Here is a 22,613-nt window from a genome sequence, read left to right on the forward strand (position 1 = left end):
CCACCCCCGACTCGTATCTGCCTCTCTCCCTCTCCCCTTCCCCCAGGGGAAGTTAACCCTGAAGAAAAGTTTGTTGTAAAAATAGCAGAAAAAAATAACAAATATTGGTGAAGGGTTGAGGAAAATCCGTTAAACACTTAAAGATTAAGAAAATTATTAGAATTTTTAGTTTTAGATTGGTGTCGTCATAAACGAGCAGCTGCCCCATATGTTATGCAATATAACATGCATATATTTCATTTTTATAATGGTTCGTGATGACTTATTTTTGTTTTCTTTTTAGGAACGGGTGTAAATTTGTGAAATGATTTGTTTATTAATATACTGAAGGTACAATAAAACAATTTATTGAGAAAATGAAATTTCTTTGATTTTTTTAACCATATTATGTAGAAAAGCTGCTCGCATATGACGTCACAAATCGAATTATCAAAATTAAAAGAAATATGTTCGTATTGCTTGCCTGCAGCATATATATATATATTGTCTCCTTTATCATGCCACTGATACAACTCATACAAAAATTGATATTCTTTGATGGATTTTCTCAAATCTTTGGCAAAATTTTTCATTATTTTTTCTGCTATTTGTACAATAAACTTTGTGTCGGGGTGAACTTCCCCTTTAATCCACTCATATTCAGCCTCTCCAAACAGTCATTGCCCCAAATTCTGAAATGATCATCATCCAATTCGTTGCTCGTAGTAACCGACATGACGATGCCTAAATTCATTCCATTGCGCTTTCCCAGAAAATTGATTAATAAAGTCGAGAGCCAATGTTGGGTTGTACTCACTGACGTTGTTTGCCTTTTTATGTGAACATAAGAATAGCATGTAGCGCTATGGTATCCAGAGCCTTCAAATATGTATTTATTGTCAACTTAAAGAAGTGTTGATAGAAATATTATGGGGGTTTAAAACTTACAAATTTTCTTTCAGAGAATAATAATACGGTTTTTTAAATTCATGTTGGAGCATCCCCTCCCCCCTCTCACACCAATCCCAAGGATTATTGATTGATGACATTCACGATAACGTTACAACATCTTTATCATCGTTTATCCTCGGCATTGTTTTTACAATGAAGCATTTAAAAAAAAGAGAAAAAAAATCATTATACTTTCTTCTGTTCTGCTCAACATACAAAGTCATTTATATTTGCTTCGTTATAACTGTTTTAAGATTAAATGAGCTTGAAACATGTGCGGCAGTGGTAGATTCAGGATTTTGAACATTAAAAAATAGAGTGGTGCATTTGATAATTTCCATCGATCAAGCTATATATTCATGTCTTTATGCTCAATCGCGATGATCTCTCAATTGGCATCTGAATACCCCTTGCTAGGCCCTTCTCAAACTGTGAATCATTATTATCTCTATTCAATATGCCATGCATTTCGGAATATGACGCAAGATGCTTTATTTCTTCAAATTGTATTACATTATACCTGCAGGGACCTTCTTAGAATTTCAAGAAGCGGTATTTACCAGTTACCTTACAAAAAGGTCAAGAAAAAGTGACTCATAGTGTGCCATGCGTGACTTGATTACCTTTTATATCTCTTAGGAGCTTATACGAGTATTTGGTTTCAAAGCTCCATAGATGTACATCAGGCCCGAAATTGCAAATTTTATCTGCCATTGTGACAGAAACAACATGTTTGTCACATATCACTGCAAATTATGAATTTTCATCAATGTGTTTATAATTGTTGTTGCTTATCTTTGTTATCAATACTATCATTCTCACCACCACCATCACCATCACCATCATGATCACCATCATCATCATCATCATCATCACCATCATCACCATCATCACCATCATCACCATCATCACCATCACCATCATCACCATCATCATCATCACCATCATCATCATCTTCATCACCATCACCATCACCATCATCATCATCATCATCTTCATCACCATCATCATCATCATCATCATCATCATCATCACCACCATCATCATAATCATCATCATCATCATCATCGTCGTCGTCGTCGTCATCATCGTCGTCGTCGTCATCATCATCGTCGTCGTCATCACCACCACCACCGTCATCATCATCACCACTACCACCACCACCATCATCACCATCATCATCATCATCATCATCGTCATCACCACCACTTCCACCACCACCATCATCATCATCACCATCACCCCCAACATCATCATTATCATCATCATCATCATTCTTCTACCGTGTCTACACTGATATATAGTACAATCATTGTACATGAAATCGTAGAGAGGAGCAGTATAGAGGGAGGATGGTACTATACTCTAGTTGAGACCAATATCAGTGTATGGCGGGAGTATCACAAGCGCACAAAGTGGGAAGGGAGCCCCCCCCCCTCCGTTCTACGACCAAGAACAAAATAGAGACAGGAGAAAGGGATTTAAAAGGGAGGGGGAGGGTGAAATATATATAATTTGTTGAATATTATATGTCAAAATCTATCACAAAACTAGATTTCCATTTTAAAAAGGGCCTTTTTTTCTCGCTCATGACATTATATTATAGGGGAATAAAACCTTTGGAACGAATAGGCTTGTTTCGAAACAGAAAAATCAAAGAATAAGAACAAAGAAAATTTGAGAAAAATCGGACAAATAATGAGAAAGTTATGAGCATTTGAATATTGCAATCACTAATGCCAAGAAGATCCTCCCACTGGCAATGCGACAAGGATTTGTGATGTCACTAATGAACAACTTTCCCTTTGATGGACTCTAAAATACCCCCAAAATGTCTCTTTTTGCTTTTTCTTCTGGTGATAGTGATACAAATTCTTTATCCATGATGTATTCTTTAAAAATCTGTATTACACGCCCTCCTGTAGAAAGAACACATGATCTACTGATAGATGTGATAAAAGAGGCAGTTTGAATGAAATGTATGATAAAGTAATGGGGAGAGTTGTTCACAAGTGACATCACACATCTTTGTCGCAGTGCCAATATGAGGATCTCCATAGCATTAGTGATCGCAATATTCAAATGCTATAACTTTCTCATTATTTGTCCGATTTTTCTCAAACTTTCGTTGATCTGTTTCTTTGATTTTTCTGTTTTCATACAAGCAATCTTGTTCCAAAGGTTTCATTCTCCTTTAATGTTCCCACATACACCATGTTGTGCCCCCTCATTTTTTGGCTCATTATGCCACTGCTGTCAGAGGGCCGTTTAATAATTAAACCTCGATTTATGTATTTCTTATAATGATAATAATATCAATATAGTGGTCATTTCTGTCAATGATGACTCTTTGTGCACACTCGACAGTCTTCACCTTCTTATTAATTTTTCATTTTTTTCTGCGATCGTATTATTCCATGTGCGAGATATTTAAGGGTCCAAATAAATGCAACCTGCAGCGAAAAGTCAACGGGAAATCGAAATGGCGCTCTTTTGCTCAGGTGCACTTTAAGCATTATCATGATTATGGTTTTGTAATTAAATGGCTAAAATGGGTTCAGCATCTCTTCAAGGCGCCGCAGCATAGTGGCCATAATGAATTCAATTATGAGGATGTTCATGAAAGTAGTAACAGAGAGAGAAAGAAAGAGATAATATTAAATAAAAGTAGGAGTGTGTGGGTGTGTTCGTGTGTTGCGGGTGAGAGAGAGAGAGAGAGAGAGAGAAAGAGAGGGGAGAGGGAGAGAGAGAGTAAGATGAAAAGGAGACATGTTTAAAACATATATACTGTATTAAGAAAAGAAGGAGAGAGAAAGAGATAATAAATAGTGAGAGAAAGACGGAGGGGAGGGCGAGATAGACAGAGGCGGAGGCGGTGAGGGAGAAGGGGGGGGGGGGGGGGTGATAAGCGATTGACTAAAACATGAAATTGCAAGATGTCTGTCAAATGGACATAATACTCCGAGCGATCACTAGCGATATAAAGATATATCCATGGAGCTATAGCTCCATGATAATCCAATAAAATATATTTGATCGATGGCGAAAATCTTTCAATTTGAGCCCGTATTGAAAAGTAATTTCATTTCTATCAGTTAATTATTAGTATGCAAAATAACGCTCGAAAATGTCATCCCTCTAAGATAGGGTTCATAATATTGTCGGGAGGAAAATTGAAACACAATCGTTGATGACGCTAATAAAATAATATTGGGTCAACCTAATGCCCAAAGATATAATGATTTGCATGCAAAATTGAATTTTACTTCACCGATGGCACAGTTATCTTGAATGTAAACGATGAAAGGTGTGTTTCATGAAGCATCCTGCAAATAAAATTATCTTATTCCCAACAGGTTACTGTCACGTGGGAAGTGACTTTTTTTAATTATTTACTTACTGCTGCTCGACACCAAATAAAGAATACGTAGAACTGATGAATACAGTTATTAAAAAGATTTAATCAAATCTCTTTTGTCATTCTCTCGTTTCCTTTTGATTGGGTTTACAATAATTGTACATGAAAATATACATAGATATAACAAAATACAACTCAACTTAACGATAATCGTTGACTCTAGCCCCCATCATCTCATCTGGCCTGACATGCCCCACTCGGCCCTGGTGGTCGGTCCAGTTCCTGGCCTCCGCAGCTAGCGATGTCTCTTCCACTCGGCCTCGGCCTCCGCAGACTGTGTTGCCCCTTGATGAGTAACCCCCAGATCAGAGAGATGTGGCTTCAACGAATTAGTGGACGAGATCGAGCCCCCAATGATTACATGAGTTTTGACGAATCATGTCGGTGGAGAACCGGCGGCAGCTGGGGTCGTTATCTCGTCACCGACGTAGTCCCTCAGTTATAACTTAGACTGCCTATACAAACATCTGTGGTCTATGCTAGCTTAGGTGGTTCTCCCTGAATTACTGAAACTAACCTCCTAATATACCCTACCGTTACTAGGAATAACTGTAAAATTTCTATAACGTAATTCAAAGAATTTCAATAGCAGATGAGTGCATAAAGCAACACATTCTTAATAACAAAAGACTTCCTGTGCATCTGTACATCTACATTCTTCAATGCTAAAGCACAGTATTAACTATTTATGACACCTGTATGAAGATGCTTAGCTAGTACGAAATATTTCTAACACTTGAACAAAAATGGCATCCACCTGATCTTGTACTCTAGGGGGGTATCAAACGTTTCCAACGCTTGCTTTTGAAACATTCAAAACATATGTACATATACAATTGTCTATAGGCCTACCATAAGCTGGACCAAGTAAATATTTTAAACACATGTCTGAACTCAACTGAAATACTCTTATATAATTAAATTTCTTTCCTGACAGTTACAATCCATGAATATGATGGTCTTTTATCTAACCAATTTTAGCCAGTGTAACCGGGTGTCATTTACTAGGGATAGGATAGAGTGTAGTGTTTTCACCGTACCCCATCAGCATCAGCAATATACGGAAGAGAAGGTAGTCCTGTAAGTCTTCCGGTCGCTTCTTCTTAGGGAAATACAGACGATACAGCTTTGAGGGTACGCTAAAGAGTTGGATCACGTGCTACATAGTGAAGATTGGACCAATGAATGTCCAATGTTCTTTTAAATGTATTAAGACTAGGTGCAGTGACCACTGACTCGGGAAGATTGTTCCAGTCATTGACAACTCTTTGACTGAAAGAGTGCCCTCTGAGGTTGAGTCTGTATTGTAATTTTAAGGCATGTATTGGTCCTGAAAAGAACCAACCAAACTTGATTTTTCTACAAGTGCGTTCTTGTCGTCTTATATTTTTTTATTTATTTTTTAGATTATTTCATTTATTTTTGTTTAAATTGATTGATTGATTGAATGATTGATTGATTTATCGATTGTTTGATTCATTCATTCATTGATTTAATTTAATAATTCATTCATTTACGGGTTTTTTCTTGGGGGGGGGGGGGCTTAATGTGAATTCTCAACATCGTCCATTAGTCTTGATAATAATTTAAATGCATTGGTTAGTTGTTCGATATTTTCGTACACAACCCCAAAATATTTTTTTGCTAACGTCGATATTCTATTCAACATACAACATTTGCGAAACATTTGGTATAAAATGCTGACAAACAAGCATTGAGCAGAATCTGTGACCAATTTTTGATCAACTGTTAGTCAAACGCTAGTACAATGAAAAAAAAATCAGATTTTTTTTAATCAAAACAAGTACAAACACATGGTAATATTTTTTTACCAACAATATTGGGCACAATATTTTTGGGTAACATGTGCTATGTTTTTTACCATAATTGCTTCGTAGGTTCAATGGAATGCCAACATAAGGCTAGTAAAAAAAAAAGCCCTCTTTCATTCATTGTGATGTATGATTTCAAAAGTCTATAATAGATTTTGCTGAACGTCGAATTAGAAACAATAACAAACTGCAAATCTTTGGACGAAAATAAAGCAAAATCAAAACATGAATCTCAAACAAAAATTTGATTTTAGATTGTCATTATCTGAAATGACGTGGTCTGTGTATTTCCTAGGGGGCATGGATTTTAGCCGACATCATCACGATCATGTTCCAAAATAGAGCTACAATCTGAGCGCAGCCAAAATCATAAATACATTGAGAGATACTATCGCATTATTTTTTTAGCAGGTTACTATATACCCTCGTGTATATTGTTCTACCATCGTTTAATAACATCTTAATCCTTTAATGGCAGTATACATGGTATAGGCAGGATGAAAACGTCACAATTTACGTCAAACGTGTGCCGCAGCCGGGCGTGACTTTCTTCACTAAAATATCACTCTTTTGAGCGCGCGCTTCTTGTCTTGACACCAATATCTTCTGTGAATGTCGCCGTGTTCTGCTACGTAAATTTATCAATCTTATTTAAATTTCTATTTCCTTACATCCAGAAAAACAATGAATAGGAATGACTTCATATATACTTTCCATTCAATGCATGTCTACAAATCGTGTTGATATTTTGAACGAAAGTTTGATAATATATTGTTTGGAAAGATAACGGATATTGTTATTGCAGTGATCTCTTCATATACGCTTTATCAGCAGAATCGACAATGTTCATTGTACCAATCTTTCCAATAGTTGACATTTTCGGGTGTTTTAGTCGTCTTTATTTCCCACTCGCGGCTTTTACGGTAGGCTTAAAGGTATTGTTTAACTTTGTGAGCAGCCGATTAAAAAAATTCTCAGACCAAGATGAAACATGTGTACAAGTGCATGTATTAGAACTAATCATGGGCGGAAATCCCAGGGGGGACAGGGGGGACGTGTCCCCCCTACTCAAAATAGTAGGGGGGACACAATATCAAATGTCCCCCCTACTATTTGTTGTCTTTTATGATGGCAAGAAATACATCATTCTAAATCGAAATAAAAATGTATTTTGGGACGAGTTGGGACGAGATGACCGTATACTTTTGGGATGATAACCTTTTTTTTGCTTGTCAAATTTTACTGCCCCTTGTCCCCATAGGCGGATCCAGAGGGGCCGAAGGCCCCCCCTCCCCCCTATTGGGAAGGGAAAGGGAAAGAAAGAAGGAAAAATGAAAAGAGGAGGGAAAAGAGAGGAGAAAAAGAAGAGGACGACGAATGCATAAAATAAGATAAGGGGAAGACTTGGAAAATTAAAAAAATCTTTCGTGCCACTATATAAAATTTTCGCTCGCGCTTCGCGCTCACATTGCCTGTTAGGTGATTTACATATCTTGTTCCATATGGAGCTCAAATATCAAGTTTGGAAATCAATATACAAAACATATTTCACCTCGGAAATCGAACTTTCATTATTTTGTGTGATTTACAAATTGATTTTTAAAAAGTGCTCTGTAAAAATTTCAGTTTTATGGTCTGAATAATTTTATCGACATTTGCTGCTAGCGCTGCGCGCTCGCAAATTTTGATTTATCAGGTACCTATTATTTTCGTGTATTTCATAAAGTTTTCAAAATATCCCTTTTCAGGTCTGATTGTCAAGACCATGGGTGTCGATCGGTATTCTTGGTTGGGGGGGATGATTGACACAAATGTTCTTGTGGATGGGGATCTTTCAACATTACCCCCACTAAAATCACAAGTTAGGACATTTGGGAGTGGTTGATATGCATGGTGTTCTTGCAGTGGCGTACCGTGAGTCACGGCATTGGGGGGGTACCAGCAAATTTTTTGAGTCACTTAGTGAGCGCGCGAAGCGCGCTCAGTTGCCAGGTATACTGACCTTATAGGGACATTTTAAGGACAGAGCCATTAAACGGATATGTATCTCACTGCTCAAATAATGCGAGCGCGAAGCGCGAGCTGAAAATTTTTGATATGCAGACCAAAAAAGGACATTATAAGCAAATTTTTGTAATTATGATACATACCTGTCTCGCTAAACAAACAATGCGAGCGCGAAGCGCGAGCTGAAATTTTTGTAAATATTTACCCCAAACAAGGACATGTTAAGGACTATATTTTAGGAATCCATTAAGAGTATACATATCTCACCATAGTCATCTAATGCGAGTGCAAAGCGCTTGCTGATTTTGCTACATATAAACACATGAAGCACTTTTTGTAGTCATTGTAATCATGATAATACGCATCTCACTCATCAAATATTGCGAGCGCAAAGCGCGAGCTGAAAAATTAGGATATTCAGACCTGAAGAGAAGCATTCTAAGGCCTGTTTGTAAGAATTCACTAAGACCATACGATACGTATTTCACTAAACAAATGATGCGATCGAAAAATTTTGATATTCAGATCAGAAAAAGGGACATTTTAAGGACTGATTTTTAGGAATTCATGAAGAGCAGTCATATCTCACCAATCTACTAGTGCGAACGTAAGCATGGACAGGAAATGTTTTATATTAACACCTTAAAATGGGGCAATCACTTTAAGTAGTCATGAAAAAGAACCATATGTCACTAAATAAAACAATAATAAGTCGAAGTGCAAGGAAATATATTTGGTGTATATTAACTTAAAAACGTTAAACAGACAATGCGAGTACCGGGAACAATGAAGAAATCTAGGCCTGAGCAAAATAAAGTTATGAAAAAATGTTTCTTATGTATTATAACATAACATTATTATAATATAACATTATAATGAACAATAATTTCTTCATTCCCACTACGTTTCTCTTTCTTTCTCCTCTTCCCCGTTTTTTTTTTGCCAGCCGATTGGGGGGGGGGGGGGGCACGTGCCCCCATGCCCCCCCCCCCCGTAGTTACGCCACTGTGTTCTTGGAAATTCTTTCATTGTTGCAGTGTACTGTACTTATAAATTTTTTTGAAAATTCAATTTGATTTACAAGTAAGCCTATTCTAAACTCATACGAAAGAAAAAATGACAAAAATTGTCTGGACCATGTACAAAGTGATCTGTTTATTGGACATGATGTATACAACTTCTCTCTTAAATCTAACCCAACTGGCGATATCTTTTTTCTTCTTAATGCATGATGATAAAATTAAGACTAGCACAAATTACAAACTGTGTGGCTTCTCGTGCGCCATCGGGCTTACCGTCATTCCTTAGACGATTTTAACCCTGGATTTTAACATGTTTTAAATGCTTTATAAGTGCATAAAACAAAAACAAACATAAAAACAATCAAAACTCAACTGTCATGTTATGATATTTCTCCAACATTTTCTTGAACCATCAGTGTGTAATATCAGCTAATATATGTGTTAAAATGAAATTTACGTACCGCATGGGCGTGCTCATATAGAATGCAAAACTGTCATCCCTTTCCAAACTCAAAAGAGATTTCTTTTTGCCAAAATAAGAAAGAGCCAATCAAGTTTAGTTATTCAAGTCCATAACAATAACAAGAATAACATGGAAATAAAAATCCGATGTTCATATCCGAAGATACGCTTTAGAGAGAAATGAATGATTATTCTTTCTGAAACCATTTATTGATTTCACTTATTAAAAATTGTAAAAATATGATCATATTACCACTGGTGGGATGGAACACCCTATCAACAAAAGTTGTTTTTTGTCGGGGTCCTTTTATGTCATGTGTTAAAAAATAGCATATACGTAAACATTTCATTCTTTTTCATTTTGAACCTCCACCCATCTGTTTAAAAGTCCTGGAAAAGAATTTTTTATTCAATAACAATATACACAAATTGCGAGGGAAACAAACTGATTGATGGCATACTATAATCATCACTATAATCATCATGATCAAACCTTTACATTTTTTCATCATCATTATTATAAATTTTCTACCCTAAATTATTGGGGGGGGGGGATAATAATACAGGCCATCCCCCCACTTGAAATATTGGGGGGGATATATCCCCCCCATCCCCCCCCCGTGATCGACACCCATGGTCAAGACGTATCAGCTAGCGCTGCACGCTGGCATTTTGATTGGCGAGTTATGTATGTTTCAATATTGATTATACAACAAACTACTTAAAATCCCCTTTTCATGCCAGTTTATCAAAAATTTTAGCTCGCGATTTGCGCTCGCATTAATGGTTAAAAATATATTAACTGATGTATCCTATTCATAATTACAAAAGTGAAATGTCCAGTTTTTATGCCATAATATCATCAGATTTCGCGCCCTCATTAGGCATTAATAAATATGATATTAATTTAATAATTGAATTGTCCCTTTTGTTTCATCTCGCGCTTAGCAAGAGGAATAGGAAGATAGTCATCATTTTCATGACATGTCGTAAGGATGTCCCGGTCCTATGTCAAAACTCAAAGTAATAATAAGGAAAATTTTAGCTCTTTTTTTAAGTGCGGTCCATATCCACCTTACAATTTTCCTACAAAGTGCTTGAAATATAAAGCTGTAATTGACTCTTTATTTATTTCAGATCGGAATATCAAAGTTTCATGATTTTCATGATTAAAGATGTATTTAGAATGCCTAGATTCTAGGTCTAAATATGAAACACGCGCGCGCATGTTTATTCAAACACTCAACTTGTTCTCTATTTAAATCATTATCCAGTTTCAGATCACAATATCAAAATTTTTGTGCTCGCATTATTAATGTAGGAAGACTCCCTATTACTCATCCTTTTCATGATTTACAAAACATTGATTTTGATTGATTTTTTTAAATTTAAACACGGTAAAAAGCCCTCGATCAGCCTATGGCTGTATACAAAACATGAACAGAGTGGCCCATTTTTAGGTCTAAATCTCGATTTTTTTTTTCTGTTCGCGCTTCGCGCTCGCATCAATTGTTGAATTATATAGCTATCCTGTTCACGATTACAAAAATTGATTAATATTTTCCATTCTTTCTTTATAACTTTTCAAAAATTTTCAGCTCGCGCTTCGCGCTCGCATTTTTTGATTGTTGAAATATGTAACGCCTTCATGGCTAAGTGCAAGCAGTCCTTAACAGGTACCAGTTCAAAACGTATATACAAATTTTCTGCTCGCGCTTTGCGCTCGCATGATTAATACTCATCCTTTTCATGATTTACAAAACATGAATAGAGTGTCTCGTTCAGTATATATTAAAGGACTAAATCTCGAAATTTTCCGCTCGCCATTTGCGCTCGCATCAATTGTCTACTTATATACATATTCTGCTTGAGTTACAAAAAGTGCTTAGAATTTCCATTCTTTAGGTGAAAATGTTTTTTAAAAAATCAGCTCGCGCTTCGCGCTCGCATTATCTGATTGTTAAATGCTAACTGCACGCAGTCTTTAACAGGTATCTTTCCATCAGTTCATTTCTGCTCGCGCTTTGCGTTTGTAGTAATTATTAAGTTGCATACACATTTTTTACAGGATAACAAACATTGCCCAGAATGTTCAAATTTTAGGAAAAAAAAAAAAATTCCAAAAAATTAGCTCGCGCTTCGCGCTCGCATCATATAAATAAGGATTATGATATCATATATAAATTGATAAGAATAAAGCTAAGAAGTGACTAATGGGGACTACCCCTACAAAGAAACAAACACAAATCATCTTCGAGCTGCCGATCGGGGAAAATATGGCTGAAACTAATTTCCGCCCCCCCCCCTCTATTGGCGAAGGCTGGATCCGCCCTTGTGTCCCCCCTACCTTTTGGGAGAGATTTCCGCCCCTGGAACTAATAAACCCTGAAAACAACCATTATTGAGAATGAAAAGCTAAAACTACAAGGCGAACCCCGATTTTGTAAATAGGCGTCTTATAGACGCTTAAATAGTACACATAAGTGTATGGGATGAAATTAAGATGGTGTTTTCGGTCACTTTATATCTCAATTTTTGAAGCACTAAATAATTATTTTCGAACGCAATTTTTTCTGGGCTTCATTTTTGTAACATAACACAGACACATGTGACAAGTGTGACCTTCTAGCTCAGATTTTTTAAAAGTCAAACCAATGTTAACCAATCACTTTAATTCTTTCTCAACTTGAAATGAGTTCATTCCCCAGCATTCCTATAATAATACCGATTGCTTTCCTGAATAAACAATACCACAGAATTTGTCATGCAGTATACTAGTATTTAATGAATTCGGAATGCTTAGAAATGATTGAGCTATGTAATGAGGATATTTTCAATGATGATTTTATATCATTTCATTTGATAAATACATGTATATACCAACTTCACAAATTAATACCCTACCTCTATCTTGCATCTTGAGCATGTCATCACTGAAAGATACATGTAAATTAAACCAATGAATGATGTAGGCCTATGTAATTCCACACTAACAACATGTGATTCGAATTTCAAACAAAAAATAAAGAAAAATAACTGTAAAAAAAATAACTCGATCAAGTAGATTGAATACTAGTAATACGGATCATTTAAAGTTATGTGACTCAGACCTCTGCTTTAATACCATTCGTTCTTTCGTTCCAATTTTCTTCCTTTTTCTTGTCCATTTCTTCCCTTTTTTCACTGAAAATAGGGGCGATATAGCGCATCCATGGGGCGTCCCTAACATTGCCTTATTGTTGATAACACTTACTAACACAGCATTATGCTTGTTTGGTTATTTTCTGTTTGTTTAATTTCATATCTCATTATCTATGATTCCATTGTTTATAACGATGATAAATTGTCAAATCTCATCCAGATTTTACAGAATTATGCGGCATAACATTGGACCCCATGGAAGAACGGAACTGTTATGCTAAACAGCTCTGAAATGGGCTATCCAACCGTATCATAATTATTATTTGTATTGTTGTTCTGTAATATATTGTGTAAGTCATATTATGTTTTATATGATTTCGAAAATAAAACAACACATTTTACAGTCATGATGTACATTATTATATCAAGAAATTGTGAGGTTTACCTCATATTTCTTTAATATGATTAATGCCAATGCGTTATTCATTTTTATTTACAAGTTAGTGCATTGACTTTCAGATTCGAATGTCATAGACATACTTGTTTTCAATCAAGATATCATTTTTGACAAAACAAATTTTGGAGAGGGAGAGGGATATAATATACAGAGACTGCATGTGTGTACAAGAGAGAGACCACCTATCTGTTTATTCAAATGCCGCTTTCATGGATTATATTTTTATATGATTCTCGATGCATTGTACCTTGTGTTTATAGATGTGGAAATAAATGAATTTTGAATTTTGAATTTGAATAGTTGGAGGTTGACGAATGGATATGGATTTGCCTTCAGTACGAATAAACATTTGGTGATTTTCTTTTCAAAGTAAATGTATCTCGATGACATGGATGATGAATTGATGCGGCAGATTGAAATATTTAGAAGTTTGTAAAAAGAGATTTTCTGAATCTCATCAGATGAAAAGTAGTCTTCTTGTGGCGTGTGTGTACTTGTCAGAGAGTCATGTATGAAATACATTGCAAGTTATGATGAATTTCCTTCACTTCAGAACGAGAAAGAAATCCTAAATCGGGGTGTAACGGTTCTGACTCTTGCCTTGTAATCAGAGGGTCGTGTGTTCGAATCCCACAATGGCCTAGCGTCCTTTGGCAAGGCGTCAATCCACAATTTGCCACTCTCCACCCAGGTGTTAAATGGGTACCCGGTAGGATGCGAAATCCTATGTTAGCAATTGAGTCTTGGAACTCTTGTTGGAATGCTCCCCAGGGAGAGGAGATGATGCATACATTGTATGCGGGCATGCCAGGATACGATGACCGGGGTAATGATATATCTGTAAAGTGCTTAGAGACATCGTTCCGATGTATTAAGCGTTATTTTTTATAAAAATATAGATATATATTATTATTATTATTAAAATGAGCTCTGGACATTATTTTTTAGAGAGATATGAGAACGCAGGTCTTGGGGATACTAATGGTAAATTCTGTTTGGAGTTTTAAAACTAAAGTTCCAAATATTTACTTTTCATCAAGAATAAACCTAGCTTATATTTTATGTTTAAAAGCCATGAGGAAGGCGTGGAAGAAGATAATCCAGTTTTCATATAATATTCTTTTTCCCAAACACGTCATTTTATTTATGGTTGGTGATATTCCACTCTTGAACAGTAAAGTAATGAGCAAAGAATGTGACCTTTTGAATACAAAACCCTAATTTTTGGCAGATTTTAGTAATCACAAAATAATATTTATTAATATAATATTTCAGTCACTTCTTTTTCCATTTTCCCTTCTCTTTCTTGGTCGTGCCCCCCCCAAAAAAAAATACACGTCAGTACTCTTGAAGGAAGATGCGCCCCTGCAAAAGAAAATAACCGAGAACCATGCACGCTACATAAACAACAATCGCATATCGAGTATACATGCAGTATAGCTATCAATCGGTTAAATTTTGAGATGAGATATTTATTCCTTTCCCGTTCACTGAAGGCAATACTAGTAGCGTAAAAGTAACTATACGGATTCGAAATATCACAAAGAATTGTCAATCATAACATAACATAAAAAGTGGTAAACTGGAACTAAGGTTAGTTCCGTACAGGGGGGGGGGGGCTTGGGGTGCTTGCCCCCTCCAAAAAAAAATTGTCACGACCAAGGGAAAAAGGGAAAAGTAAAATTACTTGTTATTATGTTGTCAAAATTTACCACAAAATTTGATTATTTTAATAAATATGTCGAAATTTTTGCTCGCTCGCAACTTTTTATGAATTTTGCCCGATACGCCATATCTTGCCCCCTCCAAATTTTTGGCTCATTACGCCACTGAGTTACATTGGTTAATAAGCAAAATATGTCTATGAATAGGGGCTTGTTCAGTAAAAGAAATGCTAAATGAGAGGCAAGCCATTGTTTGATAACCACTGAGACTCTTCACGTTTACGGTAATTGCATTGTTAGTATCATTGGCCATACAAAGACATTCCCAGGCCCCGTCTTAAGAAGAGTTTATACGATTGATCCGACCTACCTCAAATGTATGGAAATCCATCAGTGTCATATTTTTTTTTTCAACAGGAATTTGCGCAATGTCCTTACTCCTTAGTAAACAAAAAGAAGCACGCTCGCTTTTCAAGAAAAAGCAATGAATAAACAGCATATCTCGAAAATATTTTTGAAAAAAACCCATGCATTTTAGATGTTAACGTTGCTGGCTTTCCATAGTTGTGGTTGATCGGATCAATCGAATATCTTTGTAAGACGGGCCCCCCATAAAATGTTTTTTTTTTCATTTCGAGTATGTCTTAATCGGTTAAATTGAAAGTGTATCACTGTTGATCACATGATATGAAAAATTAAATAGAAAATAAATCAAATATGACATCAGACTGGGTGCAACCTTAGAATCTGAGAGACACGTTGAATCGGTATATGCTTTATTCTGTTTGATAATCACTGACTCAGCCTGCAAGACGACGAAGGTCACAATGATATCGATACTCGACGTATCAACCATATATTTGCTATCATGATTATCACGACTATGACGTCTACGTACATTCTAGCAACAAATCTATGCAGGAGAAAAGGCTGACCATTATAATTTTAAAAAATGTGATGTACAAAAATGACGCTTTTAAGATAAAGATAATAACTCGATAATGATTTCTTTTCTATAAATCGACGATCTACGGGTCATGTCATTTTTTTGCTCATTAAATGGTCTCTGTCCTCATGTCCCCTTTTTTGTCCCTTTTGTACATAAATGTGTCCCTCTTCTCTCCCCGCCTCTCTCTTTAGTTATCATATTATATCATATTGCCATTTCTGTGTTGTTTATCCAATGTTCTTTGAATTCGTAATGAGGAACCTTAATTTACAAGCATTGCTTCACTTAGGTCTCCTCGTCTTCCTTTAAAATTATTTCTTTTCTGTCTTAAGCTGTATAATGTATTTAAAAACAATATTTTCTGCATACTCTGTTTTATGTATACATGTTTGTTTTATCATGTTACTCTGCTTATTGTTTCATACACACTTGTATGTTTGTCATGTATTCAAACTCAAAGTTGGAAGACAAATAAAATGAACTTATGAACTTAACTTACTTAAGAACTTAAAAATAATTAGAGTGTAGTCTCCTGCCGCTTCCCCTTCCCCCTTATTGCAATGTACAATATGCCTTTTATTACTTTATTACTACAACATTTTCTTCTATAAAATTCATTATTGTACGTCTCAATAATATGAAATTTGCTCAATCTGTCTCAATTGTGAATATATTTTTTCAAATCTCTTGTATTGACTTTATTGACAAAAAGGAGACACATTCAGCATCATGATGATATTATTGAATTTAGCTATTTAGAATATTTCCCCTCTAAATTTGAGTACAGAGAGACAGAAATTAGATAGGCCCCATTCAGAGAATTATATACGAAGTGCCAATAATGTGATCAGATAAGATTGAGCTCATGCCATTTGCATCTTGCAAGATAAAATAGACAATTTACCTTCACCTTTGTGAACATTTGATCAACAATGTTCTACATAATTTTTTATCAAAAAAAGCTACAGTAGACCTACTACTGATTTTAGATAGAGTACAATGATCAAAATCAGGATTTTACATAATTTCTGAATCACAAACATGATACAGTCCTATGGTTGTACAAGAAATCATGTAGGTCTGTTTTAAGAAACACAGTGCAATGTTAGTTGAGCCAGGCTGAAAATGATGCCTCTTGATACACGGGTAAGCAGTCATAAAAAAAGTGCAGTATCATTATTACGGAAGCCATCACTCTTTCCCATATTTCTTTTAAATTATTGATGGTAACTCCATGCAAGCCTTGTATGTGTATCCCCTGGAATTATAAATGTACATCCCTTTCCAAATCATGTATGATTTATGGTACGAGTTGTTTGTGTACCGAAAAGGGGAGGGTATAATTATTAGGAGTATTTTATGCATGATAATGATGATGATGTAGAATTTACATTAGAATTTACGTTCATACCAGTCATAATATTTTGGGGTATTATAATTATGCTTCTTTTTCTTCTACAACTACTACTACTACTTCTTCTTATTATTAATATTCTTCTTCCCCCTCTTCTTCCTCCTCCTCTTATTTTTCTTCTTCTTCTCATCTCTCTCATTCTCGTTCTCTCTCTCTCATCATTATTTCGGGACAGGGAGAAACTGTAAATTAACTTTCAACAAGATCTCTTCCTTTTCCCACCCCATCCTCTATCTCTCTCCCGCCCCACTCGCTTCAAGCCCTCCCCCAATCTCCACATCTTCTCCTTTTTTAATTCATCTCTCTCTCCATCTCAGATTACGATTATGAATTCCCTCAGGGAGATTTCTCTGAGTGATATGATAGGTGAACTGGCAGGTGCTATGGGGTACAAGGCATGTTCTTAGGCCTAAATGAGCTAGTCTGTAGGCACATACCTCGATTGAAACTTTAATCAACAAGTGAGTCTTCTTCACACAAGACTATAAACTTGCTGACTATAATAAACTGGGCGTTGTGGCGTGCGCCCGTAATTGAAGCTATGTGTGGGAAGTTACATTGAGGCAGAGGTTCGAGCCCTGGGGCCGATTGCACGAAAGGGTCTTTCCAAGGACCGTCTTTCGTGTCGCCCATCTTTTATGATGCGCTATAAGCGGGGTGTTTCTGAAATTTATGATAAACAAATAAAATTCGTAAGCTTGCTTTTAAATCAAATTTTATACAATTTCATGAGATATCACATCATTTTATAAACAAATATGTTGTTTATTTTAACGGACAAATAAAATATATTTGCAGATAATTTATTTGAAATGCGTTTCACATGGCGTATCATAAAAGATGGGCGACACGAAAGACGGTCCTTGGAAAGACCCTTACGTGCAATCGGCCCCTGGTGTCGTCGTCTTTCGGATGGTGATGTTAGAGGTCGGTCCCGGACGTAAATAATCGTATCTGATTGATACACGTCTGAAAAAACTCAATAATACATGCACACACACACACCATCTCACACACCCACACATCCACGCTGTTTCAACAAGAGGGGCTTTCTGTACACATGCTAATGGCAGTGACCTTCTATAGGCTGTATATTCAGACGACTGTCTTCAAATTAAGGATTCACACAACTAAGAGCTGTCACATTTGAATGTTTTATCCAGGGTATTTTGTAGTATGGCAAGCCGTTTCCTCATTTCCTACTTCTTTAATATAAAGTATTCCATACTTTATATCAACATTGTATTTCCTAAAATAATTATTGTAAAATATGCGGAAGGGAGAAGACATGTCCGTATGCAGGATGGCTTATAAACTAAACATTGCAGCAGTAATCAAAGGTTTCTACATTTTCAAAAAAAATAACTGGGGTGGTGCTACAAGAATAACCTATTCGTGGTAAAATACGATGGAAATATCTCACGAAATTTGTATTTTCTAATATCCCCTAAATATTGTGCAAAGTGCTGAGGCCTTATGGTGATAACAAATCCTAATAATTATGACTGCACTGGTGGCGCAATCTCCATATTCAATATAATGCCTGGTTGGTCCTCTTATGCTATGATCTACATGGATTGAATGATGCACGCCTGAATCATTCATGACATTCTCTTTCATTGATTTTCACAGGTTTCGACGGCCGACCATCGCCCGCTGAGCACTGAGTCAGAAGAGATAAGAGGAGAAAGTGGAGATTTCTCACAAGTGCTGGACTCGAGGACCCATAATTCGTTCTTCACAAAGTTCACATGACGTCGCTGGTTTTTAGGAGATCACCTGGTCAAGAGAGAAACGATGCGAATTAGACATTTCATGGATAACAAGCACGTAGGGAGAGACGAGGACATTCTCGCTGTGGCAGAGCTCGAGCCGTATAATGGAACAGATATGTCGAGGGGCAGCAACACGCAGACGACACAGAGCGAATTCACTTTGCGGGAAATTCGCTGCAACGACGGCGATGCTTTTTCTCTACCCGAGGTCAATGCGAACGCCCCCTTTTCCACATCTTCAGTAGACGATCAGAGTCACGCACGTGCGTTGTGCGAACGCGAACGCTCAACTGGCGACCTAGAAAGACGTGCACTGCGTCCGGATACAGGCGACGGAATCGCCGACGGCCATCCAACAACAGAATTTGATTTCCGGAGACGAAATGGAGGGAATGAAGTAGATATGTTATGTCATAGGTTCGCTGGTATCGACGAGGATGATTTTGTGGGAGCTGCTTCCGACTCGGAGCCCCAGGGCAACGATAAGGATGACATTTTGATGGGCGCTTGTAGCAGCAGCTGCAGTAGCATCAGTGACTGCGGAATGGCCACCGTTGGGGTCATTTCTACTACCAGCTCCCGGCGAACACTTGGCCAGATTCGAGAGAGCCTGGAACAAAAAGTAAAACGTTTGAGGGCTGAAAAGGAGGCGGTGGACGAGAAAATCCGCCTGGCGCAGGAAGAAGAAGAAATCAGAGTGCGAGAGAAGGTCAAAATTCGCGGGAAAGTGATCATTCAGAGGAAAGATCGACTGAGAAAATTGGTGTGTGATTTGAAAGGTCAGTTGGATGACCACAGTCAGAGACTACAGAATGCCTACAGTACACTTCTTTTGCTACAGAGGACTATCTTTAGAAGTAGGAGCTTTTGCAGGAGGCGAATGAAGCAGAGACCTGGTTTGGCAGAAGCGCCGTTTTGAAAATGAACTACATTTACATAGCCTTTCTGAATGCTTATAGCAGGAGGGACTTTGTAGTCCTCCTACGCGTATACGAAAAAAAAAAAGGATTTGCTTCTGTTTTTGTTTATTTTTATAATGATGATTCTTATCTAGCCAAGGTAGCCAGATCAGCTATTAGCTGATCTTCCAGAGGGCCCTGCATATCATTATTGCCATTCTCCATTCTAAAACTTCGAGCTTGCGACAAGAAGGCGGAGGGCCAGTTTCTGAAGTCTTTGATGACTCGGCCCAGAACTGAACCCACGATTTCCTGTTCACGATGCGGGCGCTCTACCACTGAGCCACCATGTTGGATTATTGTTATCACAAGTCCCGTGTTTTCAATTTCATTTTCTGTCTCGCCTGCATATTATCAGAGCGAGACTATCGGCGCTACTTTCCCTACTGCGGCGGCGTCGTCAACGCCAACATTGAAATCCTAACCAAGATCTATTTCATAAAAATTGGACATATGGGTAATTAGAAATTACTGATTATTTTTGCACGAGTTTCAGGTCTCATGATCAAGGTCAAATGTTATTTCAGGTGAACGAACTTAGTATTTTTTAACCCAATATTTCGTTTTCATCTTGGTTGCTTTCAAAGCCAAAACTGCATGCTGTACTGGACTACGTTATGCAGGCGAGACGGCCAGAGGCATTTCACTTACTTCGTGCGATTTTGTATATTTTGTAGATAATGTAGATATAATGACTATGATATATATAAAACGCTTATTGATTTATCCTAATCTATATAAAGGAAAGGGAATTACTCTTCCAAACTGCAGTTACACGAGGTGGATGTGGGAAGTGGTTGAATGTGTTAAAAAAAAACTACTTTAGAAGTGTGAATTATAAAATGCGAATCATGATATTTATATGTGGCTTAAGATTTTTTTTTTACCTTTAGTGCATAACTTGTCTTTTTGAATTCATTATTTAATAACTGTAGGTTGTTTGAATGTCATTTTACAAGAGGGACGATGTCATTTTATGTATCATTTATAGCTAATTAAATGAATCCTAGTGTTGGTTATGAATGTTGTGTTTATATCTGGGTGGTGTATGTGTAATATTGTGGATATTGCATTCTTCTACCCATATTCATTCATGAAAACTTCGGAAAAATAAATTGGGCTGTGGATGCATGCAATTCTTAGTTTGTCACAAACCTTATGTAGATCACGTTCACCCCGCCAAATCAACAATGATTAAAAAAAAAAACCATCGAAATCAATATTATTATATGAACAAAAACAACGAACGAAACAAAAAACAAATGGAAATAAGGAATATAGATTTATCCAAACAACATACAATACTTCCATAATAACATTTCTCAAAATGAAGAATCGAATATTTAAAAAAGTGAACAGATGGTTAAAAGATAATAATCTAATTAGATCTTTCAAGTTCTGTCCCGAAAGGATTATTTTTCGGGTTTCCAACTAATGTTAAAGGTGATTAATGTCTAACCGACGTCTTTTGATTTTTTTTAAAATATTTTATTTTAAACCCGGGAACCGAACTTGATAAAGTATATCGAAGATATCGTGCATGGTAAGGCAATAGTCATGTAGAGATTATGAATACTCTGAACATTTTTTTTTGGGGGTGGGGGGGGGGGTCGCGGGACGTGTCTCCTCGAATTACGAATATAGTACAGCGTCCTATGATAGACGGCCTTTTCGTCTTCTCACCCCCTGCCGTGACCCCCCCCCAAAAAAAAAAAAATAGTCCTCGGGAAATCGCTGCGCATGCTCTGAAGCGATGCCTTACTCATATAGGCCTATTAATCATGATAATGTACACGCGTGACACTTGAACCGTTGTTTTACCAAATTAATATGCAATCGTGTGATCATGCTGATGGAAATAATGTCTCATTACTATGGTAACAAATACAAAGAGACGCTTATACAATATTTATCTTCAGCACGTTTAGCACGTTGATGTGAATTTTACATGATATTGTGAGTAAAGATATAACAATGCTTGTATATCTATTAAATTGAAAAGTTTAACGAAATATCTAAATAGATATTGACGAAAAAAATAAAAGCTTTGTATATTGACAAACCATTGCTTGTACAGTCGTTTATGTGGATACAAAATGGCAATGCAATAATCATAATGATGTTAAAGAAAATACAGTGAAATCATAAAATGTAATTATAGTGATGCAGCTGTAGGTGCGGTATGTGGTGATGATAGTGGTCATGGTGGTGGTAGTGGTGTTGGTGGGGTGGTGATGATGATGATGTTGGTGTTGATGGTGATGGTAGTGGTGGTAATGATGTTGTAGGGACCGATCCAACTTTCGTCAATAGGGGGGGGGGGTTGAAAAAATACTTTCATCCACATTTTCCCCGATCAGCCGCCCAAAGATGATTTTTGTTGGTTTTTTATAGTCGTGACAATTACTAGTACTTAAAGCTTTATTCTTATAAACAATGCAATTGCACATAAGCCCCAATTAAATAATGAGAGTGCGAAGCGCGAGCTAAATCTTTTGAAATTTTGTGTACTTTGTCCTGAAAATTGAACATTAAACGTTCTGAGCAATGTGTATGATCATGAACAAGATGCCTATGTACGTA

At 36.7% G+C, this 22,613-nt stretch overlaps 1 protein-coding gene across 1 annotated transcript; it reads left to right on the forward strand.

The window, feature by feature from the left end:
• Window positions 1-18,925: 18,925 nt before the first annotated feature.
• On the forward strand, window positions 18,926-22,083 carry LOC129253861 (uncharacterized). Its single transcript, XM_064103321.1, has one exon. It carries the CDS (start codon window positions 19,094-19,096, stop codon window positions 19,988-19,990), a length of 897 nt encoding a protein of 298 aa, XP_063959391.1. The 5' UTR covers window positions 18,926-19,093; the 3' UTR covers window positions 19,991-22,083.
• Window positions 22,084-22,613: the final 530 nt, after the last annotated feature.

The sequence above is a fragment of the Lytechinus pictus genome, chromosome 1 (assembly GCF_037042905.1).
Source record: "Lytechinus pictus isolate F3 Inbred chromosome 1, Lp3.0, whole genome shotgun sequence".
Taxonomy (NCBI): Eukaryota; Metazoa; Echinodermata; class Echinoidea; order Temnopleuroida; family Toxopneustidae; genus Lytechinus; species Lytechinus pictus.